The sequence below is a fragment of the Pinus tabuliformis genome, chromosome J, assembly GCF_031772625.1.
Source record: "Pinus tabuliformis cultivar Carrire ecotype Pingquan chromosome J, CPIR1, whole genome shotgun sequence".
Classification (NCBI taxonomy): domain Eukaryota; kingdom Viridiplantae; phylum Streptophyta; class Pinopsida; order Pinales; family Pinaceae; genus Pinus; species Pinus tabuliformis.
This window is the reverse complement of record NC_142295.1, coordinates 1,026,540,188-1,026,563,959: the sequence shown is the minus strand read 5'-3', so window position 1 is coordinate 1,026,563,959 and position 23,772 is coordinate 1,026,540,188. Positions and strand designations below refer to the sequence as shown.

Genomic DNA, 23,772 nt, shown 5'->3' with positions numbered 1-23,772 from the left:
AACAGTAACTTCTCTAATAGATAGCAAATCATTGTTGACTTGACTTATTCTCATGAAGTAAGATTGGATAGACTCCCCTTTATCCGTCTTGATATCCTTTAATTTGTTCTTGAGAAAGAGGATTTGATTTGCTTTGTTGACTTTGAACATCCAATCAACTTATCATACATTTCAAGTTCCCAAATCAGAAATATAGGCAATTAAATGCTTTTGAATGAAGTCAACTAAGATTTTCTTAACTTTGACCTCACCTTTTATATACTTCATTCTAGCAGCAACAAGTGCATTGGAAGGCGGCTCCTCCACTTTCCCTTGCACATAGTCCAATACTTCATGTTCCTCCAAGGACAGATCAAGTGTCATCTTCCAAGCATGATAGTCTGATTTGTCATTGAGCTTATCATTTGTCTTGAAGTAAGAGGTATAAGCCATGGAGACTAGCCCTTGTCAACAAACATCTTAGTGATTGCCTTTAACTTTTGCTTGGGCTTGTCCTCACCTAGGCTCTGATACCTTGTTAATTTTAGATAACAATGGTATGTTCTATGCTTGCAACAATTACTTCAATGTCCTTTTATTAGCCTAATGACAATTCCACCTTAATTTCCAATAGCAATCACATAAACCATTCACATTGATAGTAATTGTAGATGGAACCTAAATAATCACTGCAGAATACAAGCTAAGACAATGAACACAAAGATTTGACTAAAGCCAAGGAAGAACCCCCATAGGGGGAAAACCCTTGGGCCTTAATCAATCCTTATTAGAGAATATCAAATGTTCAGCGGAGTGAGAATATCCAATAGAGTACAATGATGGAAGTCAAAGTCAATGTAACTTTATCTTTGCAAAGTATCCAAACCAATATCCAACCGATGAAGTCAAAGTCAAATCTGATCAACTTGATGAAAGTCTACAATTCTAAAAAGTCAACAACAATCAATGTGCCCTAACAAGTCAACAATCAATGGTTAATGCAGTAGCCAAACAGCACTTCTTGAGCTCAGTCAAAGTCAGAGATATTCAGCCTTCCTTGGTGGTCAAAAAATAGCAAAAACAGTCAACAAAAGGGAGGTCAAACCTAGTCAAATGATGAAGTCCACTTGCAATCAAAACAGTCTTCCAAGTTCGTGGTCAAACCCACTCAAACAACACCTTCTTCCTCGATGTTTTTTGCCAATCAATGCGGCCTACTAGGACAAATCCTTCCTTGGTCAAATCACAGTCAAACCGTCCCTCAAAGTCCAAAGTCAATGCTAGTCAAAGTCTCCTCAAGAACAAAAAGTCAACACAAGTCAAATCAACTCCAAGAGAAACTCGCACGTGTGGAATGAACAGTTGCCTTAGATGTATGAACCAACCATGTGGGGAGAGAGAATGTTGTGTGGGCAATGTGACAAATGAGGTTGAGGGTCTCTTTAATTTATATGTGTTGGAGGGGGGTCAAGTTGTCTAATTTGACCCCAAGCCGACCTTGACCAAATGTGGGTTTGGCATCCAAAACATATTTTTTCCTTGTCCAAATCCAGTGCTTTCAAGGTCAATTTTGGTCCTCTCGAAAAGAGGAATTTTGTCTAATAATCATCTTAGGCCAATGCTCTGTCCAAAGTGGAATTTGACACTAGTTGCACATTTTAACACTAGAACCACACCTAGTGCACAACCTGGGATCAAATCCACACTTAAAAAAAGGAACAAGGAGGAAGCTAACAAACTGGTTAGAAAGTATCTTCTATGGAGTGATGTTCCTTTCAACATTTCCAAGACCAATCCATTCTACCAAGCTATGTTTGATGTTGTTGTTGTTGGCCAGGGGTCAAAGCCCCTACCTTTGCAGAGTTGAGAGGGCCTCTTCTTCAAAATGGAAAGGTTAATTGCACTGCTAGATTGGAGGAGTTTAGGGCATCATGGGAACAACACTAGATGCACAATAATGTCAAATGGTTGCACTAACCAGAAGGGTAGGACCATTAACTTCTTGGTTAGTTGTCCTAAGGGGATAATGTTTATGAAATATGTTAATGCATCTGCACAGCTTAATGATGCACATTTATTATGTGAGTTGTTGGACACCTTAATTCAGGAAGTAGGTCCACAAAACATTGTCCAAGTCATAACAGAAAACATTGTAAATTATGTTGTAGTTGGCAGGTTGCTTATGGAGAGGTATCATAACTTGTTTTGGACGCCTTGTGTTGCACATTGTATTGACTTGATGCTCAAGGATATAGGGAATATTCCTTTTGTGAGAGATATTGTTGAACCATCCAAGAGCATAACAAAATTTATATATAATCATGCATCTGTGCTTAGCTTGATGAGAAGCTTCACCAACAACAAAGAGTTGGTGCATCCTGCCATTACACGATTTGCCACTAGTTTCATATCACTTCAGTCTGTGTTGAATACTATGTGGGATGTGAAGACCATGTTTCTTTCACAAGAGTGGCGTGCTTTATCTATTAGCCGCAAGCAAAAGGGAGAGGGCATATCCAGACTAGTTTCATATGATCAGAGCTTTCAGGCAGGAGTGGAGGAGGTGTGTACCATTTCGAAACATTTGGTAAGGGTTCCTCGGTTGTTTGATGGAGACAAGCCCGCAATGGACTATTTGTATGAGGTCTTGGATAGGGCCAAAGAAGCCATTTGTGCCTATTATGAAAATAAGGGGGACGAGGGGTTTGAGAAACAACAATTGCTATGGAGATTAAATGATGAGCGATGGAACAATACCCTCCATCACCCCATTCATGTTGCAGGTATCTACATCAAACCCACATTTTCTTGCCACTCTGTTTTCAGATTTGATGCAGAGAAGATGGATGGATTCCTCACTTGTGTTGAGAGGATGCTGAGATCTGAGCAAGAATTGTTGAGAAATCTAGGGCGTAGCAATTAGGAGATTTCTCTTTTAATGATAACTGCTTGTGAGTGCTTTTACTTCTTTAAATTAGGATTTTTTCTTTACTTAGATTATTATAATGTTCTTCTTCATCAAACAACTACCAATGCATAGACAATAAAGAGACAAGAGACATAGAAAGTAGGCAATCAGGGACAGCCAAAACCTCTCCAACTTGAGAGGAAAACCCAAAAGAATTCTTCTTCTTATAGAGACTTCAATTGACGAATACCAAGACCAAGACTCTTGACAAAGATTCCTCCAAGACCAACTCACCTTTATCCTTAAGTTAGCGCAGCTTCTTTCTAGACTTCAATTTCGACCTCAACATCCCTTTTACTGCAATTTCGTCCTTCCTTATTGCAATTCAGCTCACCTGCAATTTCTGCAAATTTTCGGCCATCGGACCTTCCCTTCAAAAACCCTAGGTCACATGAGAGAGATCATGGAGAGATTTATCCTTCTATGCCTTTGCTATGCCTTCCTTGCTTTCTTAGTGAACTCGGCCTTCAAAGTAGACCTTCTTGACACCAACCTTTGATACTTTTGGTGTGACTGTAATTCGTCCTTTTTGCAGCAGATCGAAACCCTAAATCTCTTCGCACGTGTGGAGAGAAGTAACCCAAAGACTAATCCCAAAAACTTCGATCTCTTTGTCTTCTTTCGTCCTTCTTTATCTCGCACCTTTTTCTTCTTCCTTGAGCTCGAATGATGAGTGTGAAGTGTGTCCATGAGAGAGGCTGAGTGCCTCTTTATATAGGCTTCTTGACCATGACTTGAGGCCGACTTGATGGTTGATTGCTTTGATGAAGGTTGACTCATTGGAGCTGATTTGACTTGGTATTGGATGATCTTCTAAACTCAAATACATATGTAACATTCCCAAATGGGTCTTCAATCCTTCACATTGACTCACTAGACTTTATGACTTGATGACCAAACCTAATAGCTCACAATGGGAGCTTCAACTAAAATAAAATTCCTTGAGCATGAAACCCATGACTCAAGCATTACAAAAATAATTTTATTTTCTTCTTTACATCAATTACATAAAATCATGATTACACATGTCAATATGAAGACCGAACCTATAGTTACACTTTTCAACAAGAATGTGAAAATATTTCTAAAGAATTGGAGATATATAGGATGACAGGAGGCACATTTGATTTTACCATGGCTATTACGAATAGAAGGACCAAAATGCCAAGTAAGCTTCAGTTTGTTTCAACATTCAAATTTCACAATTCTTCGTTGTTAAAATTGGCAACTAGGACCAAACTCCATGTGGGTCATCTTATTAATGGAAGCTGATATTTTTCTTGGATCCCTCTCATCGAGAGGTGTAGGATTGATCTAAAGATCATCCGATTCCGATAAATATTCATGGAGATATGAATTTATTTGTGTTATGGGACAATTCGTCAAGGTCGGCCAACAACAAAATAAACCCCACTTGTGCTCAACGTTTTAGTATAAATAGAGGTGGCCTTCAAGTCATTTCAACACACTTGGGATCTCTTCCTCTCTACTTGTCTTTGGGTTTTAGTAGGAGGAGAGATCCTAAGGGATAACGCTGCCCTAATCCAGAGGGCAGAAGTCGGAACTGCCGGGAAAGCTGACGCAGAGGGTAGAAGCCAGAACTGCCGAGAACAACCGAAATTGCTGAAAACTGCTAGAACAGCCGGGAAAGCTGACGCAAATGGCAGAAGCCGAAATTGCCAGGAATTGCCGGAACAGCCGGGAAAGTTGATGCAAAGGGCAGAAGCCGGAATTGTCGGGAACAACCGGAACTACTGGGAACAGCCGAAACTGCCAGAAATGTCGAGAACTGTCGGAACAATCAGAACTGCCGAGAACAATCGGAACTGCCGAAGCATCTGCCTCCGAAGGAGAGCAGCATGCAAGGGACAGCGAACTAACATTGGGACAATTGTATGGTACTTAGCAGCAAATACACAAAGCATACAATGTTATAGCTAACATGCAAGGGGCAGCTAGCATGCAACATCAAGCATGCTAAGGACAACAAGCATGCTAGGGACAACAAGCAAGCAAGGTGCAGCCAACACATAGGTCAGTATGGCAACATGGTGCAACAATGGCACATAATGCAATACAGTGATGGGTACAGTCATGATTAGTGAAGCTTGATGAAGATGCAGTATAGTGATGATGGGTGCAGCATGGTGCAATGCGGTGAGGTGCAGCATGATGACGAAATGCAGCGCAACGATAGGTGAAGGAGTCACCTTGGAGAATCAATTGAAGCAACATGTCTTCACCTGATCTCATGTATCATCTTCTTAGAGATGATCTATGCTCTTATCTAGATAAGTCAAAGTGTTGAATTCTGTTGTAAACGTACTCTCTCTCTCTCTCTCTCTCTATTGAACTATTGAAGAACATATAAGAAGAATTGATCAAGGGTTTCCCCACATTGGGATTTGTCCCTGGCTAGCGCCACATCTTGTGTCCTCTTGTCTTGGCTTGTCTTCTGCGATTTATGTTTATGTTCTATCTGCAATTTACTTTAATGTTGATGTGATTGCTAATCTGGAAAGTATATTGAGCTAACTGTGAAAATTGAAATAAATTGCTCTAAGCATAGAACATCCCTAAAATTAACATTCGTCTCGTCATAATTTGCTTCAAGTTTAGAATTTCAATGTTTTAAATTTTTTCTTATGTTTCTATTTTTTTTCTTTTAACTTGTAGATGCTTGGTGGACAAGCTATGGTGAAAAAGTACCCCATCTCCAAAAGCTTGCCATTCAAGTGCTCAACCAAACATGCAGTTCCTTCGGGTGTGAACGCAACTGGAGTGTATTTGACAAAATACACACCAAAAAGCACAACATGTAAAAGAAATTCCAATTAAATTTTTGAATTCATTATAAATTATAAATTATTTTTTAATATTTAAATTTTCTAAGTACTAATTTACAATCTATGACCCTAATACAGGTTGGAGTCCAGCGCCTCAATGACATGGTCTGCGTCTACTACAATCTTCGATTGTGGGTGAGACAACTTCACAAAACCCCTTACGTGGAAGCCATCTCTTTGGACCATATTGACACAACTACTGCATGGAGGGTTGAGACTGAGAGGCCTATCATGGACTCAATCCTAGATTGGTTAGAGGTGAATCTGGAGACACTGGAGCCAGAGGAGATAGCAATTGCAGGGAAGGGTGAGGCAGACGAGAGGAGGAGGAGGTGACACCATCTAGGATGTGCAACAACAGAAGACAGAGACGACCTCTTATTTTTGTGTCTAGAGGACAATAGAGTCCATTTGTAACCCCAAGGGCAGGGCCTTCTTCCTCTAGAGGAAAAGGCAAAGCCATTCCCTATTCCCGTAAAAGGGGCAAAGGAACTCAGTTAATGATTAGTTTATGACATGTAGATGACTCATGATGATGAATCATGATATACATTTATCATATATTTTGTTGATATTTTGACTCTTGAGAGTTGAGACTAAGTCGAGACTCAGGATTCAAGACTTGATTCACGATTGATGTGTGATGCAGCACTAGACTTCTTATACATTTTATATATTAGCTTTATTTTCATATTTATGTGGCAATGCATTTATTCGATATTGTAGAAAATTTAGATGATACAAGCAAAAAAAAAAAATGAATATTTTTGTACTTTTTAAATTTTGTTGAGTTTTTGTCAATTTTTTCAAAAACCTCCCACCTTTAATGACTTTTTCAATTTTGAGACCCTTGTCGATTTATTCACAAGGTTGACTTTTTCCACATTGATCTCATTAGATGAATCATATGAAAGAAAAATAATAGTTTCCCCTTGTCTGCTCAATGGAAAATAGTAACAGTGTCCTCACAACTCAATCCCCTAACTCACCTATAAAAACAGAGGGTTAAAAGAGAAAAAAAGTTACAAGGTGAAACTGAGAGAAACATCGTGATAATTTCGAAAGGCAAATTATTGCAATAAAATACAGTTGATATTATCACCAAGGTTTTGGCAATATTATCGCGATAATCGTAAGGTTCTACAAAATTCAGCTGAGCTTAAAGACTACAATATATTAAAATATTCAGCCATCATCTTGAACACAAGGTTATGTGGGGTGCTTTTGGTGCCAAGACACCGAATGGGCCTTCAGTCTCATTTAATGACGCAATACAAGGTAAGGTTTCAGCCCCTACAGATTTGAGCCAAAACATTCGAGGTCCCTATATAGTGAATCAAATGGAGCAGGCTCCATCTATGTAGGTCAACAATTTAGAGGTATCTTCCCTCTTTTGTAGTCTCCAATATAACGCCGTTATTTGCAGATTTAATGGCTTCTGGCCAAAATTTGAATCATTATATCAGTGGGTCTTCACTACTTGAACAGCAAATTGCGATATTTACCTATGTTCTAAAGGTTTTTTATAGTCCAATTTGACATTCAGAAAGACTTGGACTTTCTACATAACGAAGGACCGTGGTTCTAGGGAAGAGCCAGCCTATCTATTACTCCATGGTTCCTTGAGTTTGATGCCACAACCATGGTGGTCACAACTATGCCAGTTTGGGTTAGGCTCCCAAACCTCCCTCTTCCTTTCTGGCATCACAAAGTTCTTGAAGATATTGGAAAAAAATTGGGCAAATTTAAAAAAATGGACCTAGAAAGAACAGAAAAAGGACTCTTCACATTTTCTAGGATCTGTGTGGAGATAGATCTTAGCAAAGGGTTACCATATCATATGAAACACAACAATTTTCAGTGGTCCCAAGTTTTAGACTATGAAAACACGGCTTTCCAAAGTCGTGTATGTTTCCAAACGGGTCATCTTCCGAACACATGTCCACAAGTCAATAAGATCACAAAAAAAAAGAAAAAAAAGACAGCCAAACAGGTCTAAAGGTTAACAGTTTTCTGAGCTTCCCTCTTCAGAAGATGAAGAGGAAGAAAACAAAGAGACTCAGTATATTCATTCAGAAGTCAAAGCGGATGGGGACATCATGGCACAGTCAGGTTCTATTACTCTTCCTCAGAAGGGTCCTGAACCAGAAAATCAGCAGGATACAGATGGGAATGGAGGAATAAAACGGGCTAAAGAAATTCCACATATGGAAGCAGGACGAGAATTGGCCTTCGTTTTGGTTGAGCCAAAACCGAGGGTGTTGGCAAAAAGCGCAAAAAGGAAAGGAAAAAAAATGGTAAAAAGATGAGCACTAGTTGTCATTTTTATTTTTATTTTCTCTCTTTAATGGCTGTTTCTGGGCTTATGCTTTGTGGTTCTATGTCTCTAACCGAACCATTCTTCTCTTTTTTGTTCTCTTTTGATCAATCTTGTATCTTCTAGGCCTTTTTCTGCATACACACTCGATGTGTCTATAAAATGTAACTTTTATTCTCTATAATAAAAATTATTGTTTTTTTCCGAGGAAAAGAAATATTATCGTGATAATTCTGATATTATCATAGTAAGTGCAACACTGATTTACATAGCATATAAATTGCAACGATTTTTATTGCAGTTGTATAATTTTGCTCATAGGAATATTTTGGTGCTCTTATAAGTTGGACTTGTATACCCATATTCTATCATTGAAATAGACCATTCCTAATTATAGGTAGTTGTTACAAAGTCAATCTCTGCACTAGCATTCTTTGTGATAGCTACTGTAAAGTACATAACATTACAAGGAAAACAAGTAAAGATGAGATTTGTTTATGAAATTGTTAACTACATGGTAACACTCCTCGAATAATAAGCCTGACTTGGAACTGCCATCAAAGCCCCCATTTCTGAAACTGCAAAGGTGTCATATTGACAAACCACACATATATGTGAATGCCTATGTTGGTTACTGTTTCAAATGCCTACATTCTTGCCTTAGATCTGGACAAATTATGTCACAAATTATTCGATGTGAAAATCATACTACATAACCAGTTATCTAAGACAATGGTAATTACTCCCCTCTATGCTAAATGATTCACTATTGAGAATTGATATCCATTATTGTTTATTTATTTATTTAATGTAGTGCACCCTGAGGTACTTTTAAACTTCTAAACCAAGGCACCATATAACTAAAAATCAATATGCCCCAGATTTGGTTTTCATTAAAAACTCTACACCCACACACAAGCACTCAACACAGCAGTGATGCTATCAGATAACTCACAAGCTTCCTAGCCCTATAATGAGTAGAACAGTAGAAAATGTGCAACAAGTTCAAAAGGTGGCTTGCAAGAACCACAAAGATAATTGTTCCATGTGGTTACTCCATTCATGTGGTGATACACTGATACATCCAAGAAGAACTAAAATGACCTTGATCCCCTCCCTTCTTGCATCTTGATAGATACATTCTAATTATGCATAAAATAATGAAAAAAAATTGCCAATTAAAGAGTACCAAAGATGAGCTCAGTTGGTTACCAAAGACTACCTGCTAAGGCATAACACCCAGGAGGTCATATAATCCACTTCCACTGAATCCTGTGGGGTTACTAGCCACAATGGTGGTTAATACTGCCCTCCATCCAGAAAACTTGCTAAAAAGGAGGGAGGGAACAGGAAACTGGCAAGTCATTCTAAACACTTCAGTGTTGGAGGGTAAGGGGGAATAAATCTGGGTAAAAAAAGGTCTGTTAATTTAACGACTGAATGATCCATGGACAGCTTTGTCCTTCACGAGACTTCAAGATAGAAAATGTAAATGAAATCAAAGCAAGATCAACAAGAGATAATCCCACATGTGAGCATGGTTCTCTAGGAACATCAGACAAACCATACCTTATTTACCATGTCCAAAATGATGGTGACAGCTGGTTCACGCATAAAACTTTTCTTCTCCGCTAGCATGAGAAGATATTGGGTTATATCTTTTGCAAGTCCAGCACCCTTATCCAGACCAGTAAATGCCTCCGTTGCTAGACGCCCAGATCTTACTATTGCTCCATATGCAAACAAGCGTCCCAAAAGACCTTCTCTAGCTTCCTGCAAAATGCAAATTAGATCACTAGATTATAAAGCTATATTAGATTATCACAAAAATAAAAAAGGGACAAAAGTGGATACATGGCTTATCAAAGAACTTGGCATTCTAAAACTAAGAAACTTGAAATCCTTGAAATATTAATCAAGAGGCAAGTTTTACCAGGTACAAGTAAAACTGTTTTAGTGAATTACAACATGGGAGACATTCAAAACCTTTCGAGCAACAATATACTAGTATAGTGTTCAATAATGTTCATCTAATATATATTTGAAATTATGTTATTAACTTTAAATATATTCGTACTATCATTAATATCAAATCTATTTATGTAAAGGAAAATAATCTTACAAACAAAGTTGAAAACTATGTCCACCGGTAACAAAAAATAAGTCAATTGAAAGATGAGTTAAAAAATTATGGAAAATTAATCAAGATCAATATAGCAGACAATGCAACTGTACAAACATAACTACCTAATTTGTATCGCCCTTCAAAGCAAATGCTAAGGCACCGTCAATCCAAGTCTATAACCTAAATCAAATAATAGACCTCTAGAGCAAACCAAAAATGTGCTAATGTAGTAGTGTATTATTAATCAACCTACCCCTTCTCATTAACTACATATAGTCTCAAGTCTCAACAGTCCTGCAGGATAAAGGCTTCTGAGTGATCTGTGTCCATGAGCTCTCTTGCCTGATCTTGTACAGTAGTCCAGTAAAACCGTTTAATAATGTGTGATTTGAATTTCCCTCGTCTCCCGAATCCCATGAATCGGACATGATTCTCTAGGACACGCGTCCGATTCATTAGTCTAGCGTGCCCTGGCACGTGGGAATCGATGGGCACGCGAGTCTGATTCAATGGGACAGCAAGTCCGATTTCGGGACACGTGTCCCTCTGAAAAGTGTGCCGCGTGGCCTTTAAAGCCCAATTTGGGCCCATTTCTCACTCATTCTTGAGTGTCTCTCTTGCTGTGGGTGTGTGGGAGCGACTAGCAAAGGGTTTGGGAGCATTTTGGAGGTGATTCAAGCAACAGGTAAGTGCATTTTGCTTCTATTTTTTTTGCATTTTTGCTACAGTAGTTTGCATGTCCAATTGTTTTTACAAGTTTGTGCATTTTTACTTTATTTTTTTACAGCATTCATGGCTCAATCAAGGGCAGCAGAGAAGGGGCAAAGGAAGGGGAAGAATGTCCCAATTGGTGATGCCCCACCTGTTCCAATTTCACCAGGGTCTACAAGTGTTCCCTCTATTGGAAGTGGGGCTGCAACAGCAGCTTCAAATGTTTAGGGCAGAATAAATTTAGAAAGGCAGCAAGCTCAAGAAAGCAAATATCCCTTGTGGCAGTATGTCACAAGAGATCAAGGGCCAGGTAGCAAGATGAAGGGAGGAGGCAATGTTGCTTGGAAATGCAACTATTACAACAATCATTTCAAAGGTTGTGTAATTGGAGCATGTGCAAATGCGTCTTTAGCTAAGAGGAAAGAAATGGAAAAGGAGGCCAATGTTGGTGTGGCAAGGGTAGCTGCATCATCTAAAAGAAACAAGAATGATGATCCCCTTCCATTCTTAAGGAAATGCAGCAGCAAATTTCCATTTGAGAGTTTTGGTGGGGGTGTGGGTTAAGCAGCAAAAAGAAAGGCAGTGCCACTTGGTCCAATGGACAAAAATTTTGAGAAAGGGAGATGGGAAGAGCTTGATATCACCATTGCATTCTTTTTCTATCTGAACTTCATTTCCTTTAATGTTGCACGCTGAACTGTATTTTTCGAGATGTGTCAAGCTCTAACTCAAGGGGCCGCATCAAGGTATGTGCCCCCTGGGTCAGAGAAGCCTAGAACCAGATTGTTGACTAAGGCAAAGAAAGAGGTGGACAAAATGCTTGAGCCTATTAAATCAGCATGGCCAACATCTAGGGTTAGTATTGTTTCTGATGGATGGACAGATCCAGCACACCACCCACTCATCAACTTCATGGCGTCTTCCTTGAATGGACCAGTTTTCTTGAAAGCAGTGGATGCACTTGGACAATACAAGGATGCACAATATATTGACGAGTTGTTCATTAAAGTTATTCAAGATGTAGCTGGTGATTCTTGTGTGCAAATCATTACAGACAATGCACCTGTTTGCAAGGTTGATGGCATGATTGTGGAAGCTAAATATCCACAAGTATTTTGGACACCTTGCATTGTCCATTCCTTGAATTTAGCACTTAAAACTATTGTTTTTTATGTGCCTTGGATTGGAAGTATTATTGAGGATGCACAACATATCCACAACTTTGTACAAAATCATATAAATGCCCTCGTAATCTACAAGGAGTACACCCATCTATCATTGTTGAAGATTGCAGATACACGGTTTGTTCTTCATTCATCATGTTGAAGAGGTTGAAGGAGGTCAAGACCGCTCTTGGGGCCATGATTATTTCAAAGTTTTCGTCATTTTGGAGAAAGATGGATCAGGCAGCCTCAAAAAGAGTCAAGGACGCAGTGTTAGATGATGCTTGGTGGGAGAGGGTAGATCTCACTATTAAGATCGTGGACCCTATCATTGCTTTGCTGCGATTTGCAAATGCAAACCAACCCATCCTAGGAGAGGTTTATGAGGGATGGGATTCCATGATTGAGTTTGTCAAGACCATTATTTTACAGTGAGTGCCCAGAGTATGAGACATCATCAGAGGCCTTTTTCACCACCATACAGGATATTCTTGTCAGCAGATGGGACAAGAATTGCAAACCTTTGCATTGTTTGGCTCACTCATTGAACCCAAAATACCATAGCCGTGAGTGGCTGAATGGTGGACTTTCCTACAGATTCCCTCCTCACATGGATGGTGAAATTTCACAGGGGAGGAAGGATGCATTGAGGCGGATATTTCATAATAGAGCATCCTTTGATGAGGTGGAGGATGCCTTTGCAGAGTTTTCCACTGGCACTGGGCGATTTGTAGGCTATGATATCATTAGAGACAGGGGAGCTAAGAAGCCCTATTCTTGGTGGGCAACTCATGGGGCAACAAACCCTCCTCTACAGAAGTTAGCCATGAGGCTCCTCTCTTAGGTGACTTCATCCTCTTGTTGTGAGAGGAATTGGAGCACATATGGGAATTTGTATAGTGTCGAGAAGAGCAAGCTTGAGCAGTCTAGGGCAGAGACAATGGTGTATGTGCACACCAACCTTCGTCTTATTTACAAGCAGAGGGATGAGTGGTTGAAGGGAAAGATAAAGATGTGTGATGTCTTTCCTAATGATATGGGTTTGGACAACGGTGTTGAGTTGGCATTGGCCAACTTAGATCTTAATGACCCAGTGCTAGAGCTTGTCACTTCTGATGATGATGATACTCTTGAGGGGTCATCCAGCACACCAATAAATGTAGATATTACATTGGATAAAGAGGAGGATGTAGCAAAGCAAAGAAGTGGTGACCATGACAGTGACGCTGATTTTGATGATGATGATTGATGAGCTACCTACTACCTTGTAGTTGTTTTGTATTTGCTATTTCTATTTACCATTGGCATTGCTACTACTTATGAGGCTATGTAACACATTTTGATTTTGATGAATTAATGAGAAAACTGCAGTTTCTTGTCTTTCTCCTATTGGATCATTGATGAATTTGTTACAATTATACTTGTATGCATAATGTTACATTGTACAACTTACAAATTTTAAATTTACAGTGTAGAATCTAGATCTATGTCTGAATTTGTATCATGAATGAGAATTTTTGTAAGAAATATCTAATTAAAATTCTTTTTCATATATATATATATATATATATATAATGTGTCCTACATGTCCCATTTCGGGGGGTCTACATGCCCCGTGTCAAACACTCGTTTTTGTGTGTCTTATGTCCTCGTGTCAGGTGACTTAGGTTATGGGTAACCAAGAGAATGGGTAAATTATCATATATCAATAATAAATCAATATATTTTAAATTATATATAATTAAAAGAATTAATGTTAATATTATTTTAAATTTTATTAATCTTAGATATATTACAAATTAATAAATCTTATATATTATAAATTAATATAACTTCCATTTATAAAAATTCATAAATCATATAATATATATATATAGACGAACCTAATGGCAAACCTTATCCGAACACTAAATTCGAATTTGAATAAAACTTTATCATTGTCAAACTCAAATTCGAACCCGAATCATGTGACATAGCTTGCAATACTAAGAATAATGGTAACCCCAAATAGACTCTAGAAAACTGTCCCAAAAATCTTTCACAAGTTAATGACAACCCCTGAGAACAATCCAATTGATACATCTATCTTTGACCATGAAGCTAAATATGAGAAGTATAAGCAATGCACAATGCTAGGGTATTTTGGTAGTAACAAAACTCCAATGGCCATGTTTTGGATGCGTAGATTTAGAAGTATGGAAGCCTTAGGGTTGACACTTCCAAAGCACCTAAAGCTTGACCAAAGGATTTTTTATGCTTTTCTTTTTCAAAGGTGTCTCACTGTGGCACCATTATTGCCCATGGTCCTTAGATCTCTCAAAATACCTTTGTAGCCTTCTCTACTTGGTTCACAGAAATTTTGACTACACAAAGCAATCAATTCTACTACCATATGAGTGAAATTCCCCAACCTTCCCATGCAATTACAATCATTCCTCAAAATCATTTCTAAGCCATAAGCTACCTTCAATTTGCTAGGACATTGAGAGGTTTTTTAACTCTCAACCTCAAAAGAGGGGCTACCTCAAATTCGATTTGTCCAAGGACTCCAAAGAGTTCATCTTGATCCAGGTGGACAATATGGTGATCAAACAGCCAATTAGGTAGAATACCCTTCCTAGCGCTTTTCAAAGCACAAACCACAAGAACTACAATTGTCCACTAATGGTTAAGCTTGAATCACAATATGCCCCAATGAAACAAAAACCTAAAGATCAAGCTTAGAGGGCTACCCACGCCACAAAATGATTCCAACAATCAATGGATTTATCTCATTCACAAGGTTCCGCAAGGCAATAAATCTAACGCAGCTCAAATGGCCAACATCTCAAGCCACGGGCCATTGTCACATTGGGTCCTAGTATGCCCACAACTTCAATCATTGGTAAGGAGGTGGCATCATCCACACAGCTCACTCTCTTCAAGTTGCAAACCTATGTACAATCAAAGGTTGAGTCAAACAAATCTTGGTGCTACATATTGTCATAGGAAAATTTGGATGCCAAAACTAGTTTGAAGAAAACACAAAAACTTATACCATAATTTGGGGTGATTAAATTCTGAATTGTATTGGCATATTTGTAAAAATTTAGCAATTTTTTTTAGGCCAACCAATAAACCAAAAGATATAAATTTTAACCAATCAACACAACAACTTTAGTTAAAAGGTGGATTTGATAAGAAAAAATCTCAAAAAGGAGTTGACAATGAAGACCTAACCATTAAGATTAAACGATACCCAAATGAATTCAACAATGTCAGGTACCAACTTCATAACATGGAGAAAAACACAAAGTGATCAAAAAGATGGACAAACAAAATTATTTAACAAGGATGAGATATGGCGATATGGACAAATACATGAGAATGAGGAGGCAGAATGGGGAGCTAATGTCATTAATGAGTCAAAAATCAATGGAAATACTAGAACGGCCTCTCTATCCTTCCAATACACTCTTGTAAAATCCCAAACACATAATCCACATCCCACGCAAGAAGCTTGAACCCCCTTAGAACAAAACCTCCTAACAAATTTAACTTTGAACAATCCCAACACGACGTTGAGGAATGTAAAGCAGTTATCATGTGTCACTACAAAATTGCGAGACATTTTTCCATGAATCTGCCCCATAATGACAAAAAAATTCAACTGCATCCAAACACCTATGATTCGTTTCTATGGTGGGCACGCAAAATTAGTGGTCTATCTACAAACCGGTAAATGTTTCACAATTACATCTTTAAAAAATGTCATGATAATGAAGAAAAGGATGTCCTAACTAAATTTATGCATTTATGCCACACATGATCAATGGAGAGGGACGGAGGCTGATATATCCACAAATGGAAGGTACTCATAACACCAACTTTGAAACTTTATGATGAGTGAATGTCAAAAATGTATAACGTAGCTCTAATAGGTGCTATAAGTAACAAAATAAGATCATGGAAACCAAGGAATATGATTGAATCCAAAAGCAAATCCAGCAAAACTGACAAAAAGCTCCCCTCAAAACATTAAGTGTCTTCATATCATAGAAAAAACAACTATGTTCTGCCAAATTAACATAATGATGGAAAGTTCCATGATTTAGAAATGGATAAGAAAGAAAGCAAATAGGGAAAATCTGGCAAAACGTACAAAAATTGCACGTATAGATCCCTCCCTGGTTACAAGTTTGTTTTTCACATCAAGTTTAATGTTGATCTGAACTTGAATTTAAAATTTCAAAACGAATCACACAGATCTACTCTACTTTCACATTTCTAAGAAATCACACATCCATGTATAAAATTTAGACAATATTTTTGGTCAAACTGACCCTGGAAAAACCCCAAAGGGAAAACCAGTGAGGAAGAGATAATTTAATTTCTTGTCAGAGAACTTACAGCAATAATTAACAAGAGTTGGATTCACTTATCTCCCTTGAATTTTGTGACTGAGTCTGCCATGAAATTCACGCTAACATTCACTCAAATTTCTGCCTAACCAATCTTGAAACTCGTACTGAAACAGCCTCAAAGTCCATGCAGACAGTCCCCTGGAAAATCTGCTCAGACTGCCTTGAAAAACATGCTAAGGCAGCCACAAATTTCAGCCTAACCAGTCTCGAAAATCGCATTGGAGCTCAACCAATAGATCAAGAAGATGCCTTGATATGTGTGCCTCCTCCTGTGCTTGAGATTTGTGTTGATTTTCTTGTTACTGTACACTCTTTCTCTGTTGGGATTTGCTTTCTCAGCTTCATTTTCTCCTTTCCTCTCCTTCTTCACTTCTCCAAATCTCATGAAGAAAAAATTTTGCCTCTTCACTCCCCCTTCTCCTTTTATAAACTTATTAATTACTAAAACCGCTAACCCTTGATCTCAATGGCAAAGATTAAATCTTGCCATCTCAAGATCAACGGTTGTGACTTAATCTCTCATTGGAATGACTTAAGTTGCTTTTAGAAAAAGCCACTTTCTAAAATCACTTAAGCCACTCAAACTTTATAAAGTCACTTTTAGTAATTAAATAGAAAAAGCCACTTTCTAACTTTATAAAATCACTTTATAAATAAAGTCACTTTTTCACAAGGGGTTCACTTTACCACTTTTCTTAGGCTAGGCACAAAGCACTAGGAAACACTTCCTTGGTACCATTTCTCAACACTCCCTCTTACCGAGGAAGGTGTTTCTCACCACTCTCCTCTTGTCTCTGAAGTAGACATGCTTGCCCCTTGGCAAGGAATTCGTGAGAATGTCTACAATTTGCTTATTAGTGGTTATGTATTCTAGCTCCACTACTCCTCTCTAAACATAATCACAGATGAAGTGGTAGTTGATATCAATATGCTTTGCCCTGTCATGAAATACTGGATTCTCTGTGAGTTTGACACAACACTAATTATCGCAGTAGATCACGACTGATCTCAATTGCTGACCAAATAAGTCATACAACATCATGCGAAGCCAAATGGCCTCACAACTCACTTGACTAGCTGCCATATACTCCACCTCTGCAAAACTCAGTGCCACTAATCTTTGTTTCCTGTTGAACCATGACACTACCACAAAACTCAACATGAAACAGTGTTTTGATGTACTCTTCTTGTCACTAGACTAGCTACCATATACTCCACCTCCGCAAAACTCAGTGCCACTAAGCTTTGTTTCCTATTGAACCATGACACTACCACAGAACTCAACATGAAACAGTGTTTCAATGTACTCTTCCTGTCACTAGCTTTGCCAGCCCAATCCAAGTCTGTCTAGCTAGTCAACCTAACTCCATCTCCCTAGATATAGCCCTGTCAACAATCCATTGTGCCCTTTAGGTACTGCGACACATGTTTTGCAGCGACCCAATGCACCCTCCTAGGCTTCACCATGAATTGGCTCAATGTATTGATAATTTGATTGCGAAACAAATATTTGGTTTGGTATTGACCAAATACATCAATGAACCGAACAACTAACAATATAATAACTCAACCAGTTGGTAATAATAGCATGGTCATGGGCCTGCAGTCTTCCATATAAAATCTCCTCAATATGTCCATTGCATATTTTCCATGTCTCAAGAAGATATGCCCATCCTCCTGCCAAATCTCCAATCCCAAGAAAATGTGCATAAGTCCTGTATCGGTCATCTGGAATTATAAAGCAAGGTCTCTCGTGCAGTGGTCAATGAGTTTGTCCTATACTGTAATAAACAGATCATCTACATATAGTACAAGAATGAGCAGATCCTCGCCAACCACAATGTAATATAAGTTTAGATCCACATCACTCTTCTCAAAACCCATCTATTGCAAGTAGGAACTAATCTATAAATACCACGCTCTTAGTACCTGCTCCATCCCATACAAGGCCTTCCCCAGTCTGCATACATGATAATCTCTCCCATGCAGCTCAAAACCCTGTGGTTGCTCAATATATACCTCCTCCTCTATGATCCCATTGAGAAAAGTGCTCTTCACATCCATCTAATGAGTCTTCCAACTCTGTAACGTTCTTCTTATTTCCCTTCTTGTTGGGACACTAAAAGGCATAGTGCCCCATTTTTTGGCAAGCAAAGCATCTCACTTTGCTCATGTCCTTCTCTTGTGTCTTCTATTTCCCTTTCTACTTGGTCCCACTCATGGACCCCTTCTTGGACTTCTTCTTGCCCTTAGCTGCAAGGGAAACATTCTCCTCCTCATCCACCCCACCATGTTGACTACCACTCTTGGCATTCCTCCTAATCTCCTCCTGAATGAAATCATCCCACATCCTTCCCCAATCTGGAAGATGCTCTCTGGCCACAATGCCATCCACGAATCCATCCCACTTCTTAGGGAAGCCACTCAATGTCGTCCTGACCAACTAGTCATCGAGAATAATCTCTCCCACTACAGCCAACTCATCTCTCACTTGTGTGATCTTGGTAAGGTATGAGGTCACTATTTTAGTTGGTCATCTTGGTGTTTCTCAATTTCTCATGTAACACCATCTTCCTATTTTCATTAGTGCTCTGGTAAAGTTTTATCAAGGAATCCCACATCTCGTAAGCAAATTTCTTCCCTGACACATGAGGTATAAGGTGGTCTTTAATCACATCAAGAAGGATTCTCTTAGCCTTCACATTGCGCTTGTTGAAGTTTGACAACTGAATAGGATTAGTAAGTGGTTGTACTACCTTCTCAACAATATCCCACAACTCAAACTCCTCAAGAAGCAAAACTATCCTCTCCTTCCATGGGCCAAAATTTTCAGCTCCACTCAACCTATCCTCCACCCTCAAACCAGTAGCCATTTGACCCTCTCAACCAACACAACTATCCAACACTAAAAATGGGTAAACAGTCTCCCTCCAGACCACCAAGTCTCTGGGTGTGTAGGTTGTTTGAGTTTGTTGTTCAACACTTCTCCACTGATAGGTTCATTGTTGCTCTGATACCATGTAGAAAAATTGCACTTGTAGATCCCTCCCTAGTTTCAAGTTTGTTTTTCACATCAAGTTTAATGCTGATTTAAACTTGAATTTAAAATCTCAAAATGAAATACACAAATCTACTCTACTTTCACATTTTCTAAGAAATCACACATGCATGCATAAAATTTAGACACAATATTTTTGGTCAAACTGACCTTGGAAAAACCCTGAAGAGATATCCAGTGATGAAAAATCATTTATTTTCATGTCAGAGTATTTTACAGCATTAATTAACAGCAGTTCAATTCACTTATCTCCCTTGAACTTTGTGCCTAAGTCTGCCTTGAGATAATTTATTTTCATGTCAGAGTATTTTACAGCATTAATTAACAGCAGTTCAATTCCCTTATCTCCCTTGAACTTTGTGCCTAAGTCTGCCTTGAAATTCATGCTAATAGTCACTTGAATTTCTGCCTAACCAGTATTGAAATTCATACAGAATCAACCTCAAGATCCACAGAGACAATCCCCTGAAAATTCCACTCAAACTGCCTTGAAAAACACGTTTAGGCAGCCACAAATTTCAACCTAACCAATCTATCACATTGGAGCTCAGTCAACAAATCAAGAAGATGCCTTGATATGCATGCCTCCTCTTGTCCTTGAGATATGTGTTGATTTTCTTCTTGTTGCACTGCTTTACACTTCTTTCTCTACTGGGATTTGCTTTCTCTGCCTCCTTTTCTACTTTCCTCTCCTCCTTCACTTCTCCAAATCTTAGGAAGAAAAAATTCTACCTCTACATTCCCCCTTCTCCTTTTATAAACTTATTAATTGCTAAAACAACTAACCCTTGATCTCATTGGCCAAGATTAAATCTTGTCATCTCAAGATCAACAGTTGTGACTTAATCTCTCATTTAATGACTTAACTCAGTTTTAGGAAAAAGCGACTTTCTAAAATCACTTAAGTCACTCAAACTTTATAAGTTCACTTTTAGTAATTAAATAGAAAAACTACTTTCTAACATTATAAAATCACTTTATAAATAAAGTCACTTGTGAACAGGGTTCACTTTACCACTTTTCCTAGGCTAGGCACAAAGCACTAGGAAACACTTCCTTGGCACCATTTCCCAACACAAAAAGTAAAGGACACCAAATTAGAGAGGTTAAATGAATATATATATCGGTGCAAGATTGAAGTGGGAGAGAAGTAGAAGTTTAACTTGAAAGGAAAAGACCAAAAAGAAATCATTTTCAATAACAAGTCAAACTCTAAATGCATAGAAACCATGCCAAGAATATCATTCGCAAAATAAAGCAAGGTTACAGGAATAAATCAACAATGAAAGAAAGATCATACTCACACCTACAAAAGGAACATCTATATATGTTCTTCCCTACCTACAAGTCCTTGAAAAGGTTCAATACCAAAACTCAAAAAGAGAAAAAGAAGAAAATAGGCCATGACAACTAGATTAAAGAACATAAAAAGTAAAAAAGAGATACACTAAACGCTTCCATGAAATATTCAAAAGACAAATGCATCACACACTCAACATACATGGACAAAAATACCATGCTTAGAATTTTACTCGCCGCTGTGACAATGAAATAACAACCTAGGACATTCAAACTCAAAGAAACTACAAGGAAAAGCATTATTACAACACTTGGCAGATCATAGGAGCACACATATTTTCATTGATATCAACTTCACTAAAAATTGAAGTTTCTTTGTATATCCCAAAAAAGATCTCTCTCGTATGATGCAAACAATAAAGAAATTACATAAACAAGAAGTGATAAACAAAATTTCAAACTACAACTCAGATTCTATGCACTATCACTTAGTGGATTGGATGTTATTCACATGTCAAATGGTTAATTAAGATAGGCACTTACACTGCTAATCTAGGAACAATTTATGATTTTTTTATGGCAAGGGGAAACTTACAAATTGAATGGATCCAAATAACCATCTAGGAAACAACACAGCTTGCAATCAAGAAAAAAATAAATTTCAAGGGGTTGTCGATTTAGACAAATAATATCCTTAGTGAAAATAAACAAGAAATAGGGGATTTAATCTCTTCAATTGCATCGTAGCAGAAGATTCAAGGAAATTGTCACCAATTACCCCTGGGGGCTGGGCAAGAAAACCAAAAAATCAAGCAGAAACGCATGGCCTACTATTAGGCTTAACTCTGGCTGAAGAAATGGGAATTCTTGAGCTAATAATCCTGGGAGATTCTATGATTACAATACAACATCTGAATACTAGCTCCCCTCCAAAAGAGAATCACCTCAAGCTCCTCCTCAAAAGAATAAATCGTGCTTTAGAACACTTTCTCTCGAAGTCTCGCTTTCATATTCTTAGGGGCCATAATTTAGCAGCAAACTATCAAGTTAATCTAGTCTGCTTCCTCAACATGTGTCAAGCTGAAATCAATTGCATCAAAGATTGGAAAACTATACCATAAGTCTTATATAATGAATTTAATCAATCATGTGCAAAATGCATCCCACCGCTTCCTTGTGACATTTTAAAGGGAAATTTAAGTTTTGGAGTTAATATGCAATGGGCTAGGTTGGTTGATGTCGTGGCTGCAGCCAAGCACCCAATCCATGCGTGGGAGGCCTTCATAAATTCAAACACGCTCCACCCCACCTCTTACAAATGCGCCTGCCTCGTACAGTTCCACCACCTCGTTGTGTGATGAATTGAGAGACACTGAGCATTATGAGTTTTAATGGCAATTCAATAGTCTATACATGTGAGGGTTGACTCTCCTATCTTAAATTCCAAGTTTGTTTCAAGTTCCTTCACAAATTTGTTCGAGCACAAGCTCTACGGGTCTCCCTTCCAATCACTCCCATACGACCTTTGTGCCCATTCATTTTGAATTCATTGTGGTATCAACGATGTCAAGTGATGAGAGGCTCTGTAATGAGTTCCATGTACACGCCAACTCCTTCAGTGTCAGCAAGTCGAGAAATTGGCTTCCCCTTCCCTACAACCTCATCAATTGGAGCAATTCTCTTACAAGAGCCCATTTTGTGCAGTGAATTAACAATGGTAAGGCTCAGGGCTAACTCAGCGATCAAGACCTCGACATCAAAGAATAAATCTCGCAGGTTAGTTTCATTTGTTTGAGTTTTGTTTGCTTATGGTCTCTTCTACTTGGAGAGATTGGTAATAGAATTATAAAAGACATTCCTACTTTTTTCTTTTTTTTCTTTCTTTTCTTTTTTTCTTTTCTTTTCTTTTTTTTCGGTGTGGTTCACGAACACCCGCGGTCACTAGGTGGTCGCTACATCCACGGAAATATCTGAACTTGATCAAGGGTATCAAGCACCGCGGCCAATAGCTAGGCCTAACCCCAAGGGCTTCGGGGAGAATTGACCCTGTGACCTCCCGAACGGCGAAGCACTTATTTGACCAGTTGAGGTAACCCTTGGGGCTAAAAGACATTCCTACTATCTAAGTCCATAGATGGCTATCAATGGCTTGTTGGGAGGGCAATTCTTGTTGTGCATTTTCATAAGCTTGGGATTTGAAAATATACAAAATAACTTAATTTTGAGGCAAGGTGATTGGAAATCCCTTACTAATCCCAAGAAAACCTTCTTTGTGTATTCCAATCTTCTAGAAGAATTCACCATTATCCATCCCCTAGTTCGGTTGGGTATCTTGCACCTTGTTGAGCACTGAAATGTACTTGAATATTTACCATGCCTGAGGATATGTCAGAAGGATCATGTACCATCAGAGTTCATATATCATCATAATTTTTTAACTATATCTTCTTCTTTTCATCTTCTTCTAAATTGTGCTTAAATTCCACAAGCCCTATGGGGATGTTGTAAAGTGATGTTAGTGTGATGAATTGAGTCATGCAACAGGCCTAAGTAACTTGGGGCATTGTCATCAAGTGAGTTTACTCTAGGAGGTTTTTTTACTATATTAATTATTGGTAATTTCTAGCACTTAATAATTAATCAAGATTTTTCCTCCAAGCAATAATCCCAAAGCCGAAGTGCGGCTTGATGGCAAGGCCTTGGGTGAGTCCTAACATCTAAAGTCATTGTATATTACCATACTACATCGCTTGTAAAATTTCGAGGAATTTGATTAAGTCTAAGGGTCGGTGTTTAAATTTTTTAAATTTCCCACAAGACAGAAATTTCAATAAATTTTGATTGTAAAATGTAATAAGCGATGTATAGAAAAGTTGTATGGGGTATGTGTGCTCAAAATTACA

General features: G+C 38.3%; 1 protein-coding gene across 1 annotated transcript in view; it reads right to left on the bottom strand.

Moving 5' to 3' along the window:
• Positions 1-23,772, bottom strand: part of LOC149230357 (DNA polymerase V family) — a 148,996-nt gene that overhangs the window by 82,858 nt on the left and 42,366 nt on the right. The window contains exon 3 of the mRNA XM_089378951.1: positions 9,680-9,883. Within this exon, the coding sequence (XP_089235077.1) occupies positions 9,680-9,883 (204 nt within the window). The remainder of the gene's footprint in view (positions 1-9,679; positions 9,884-23,772) is intronic.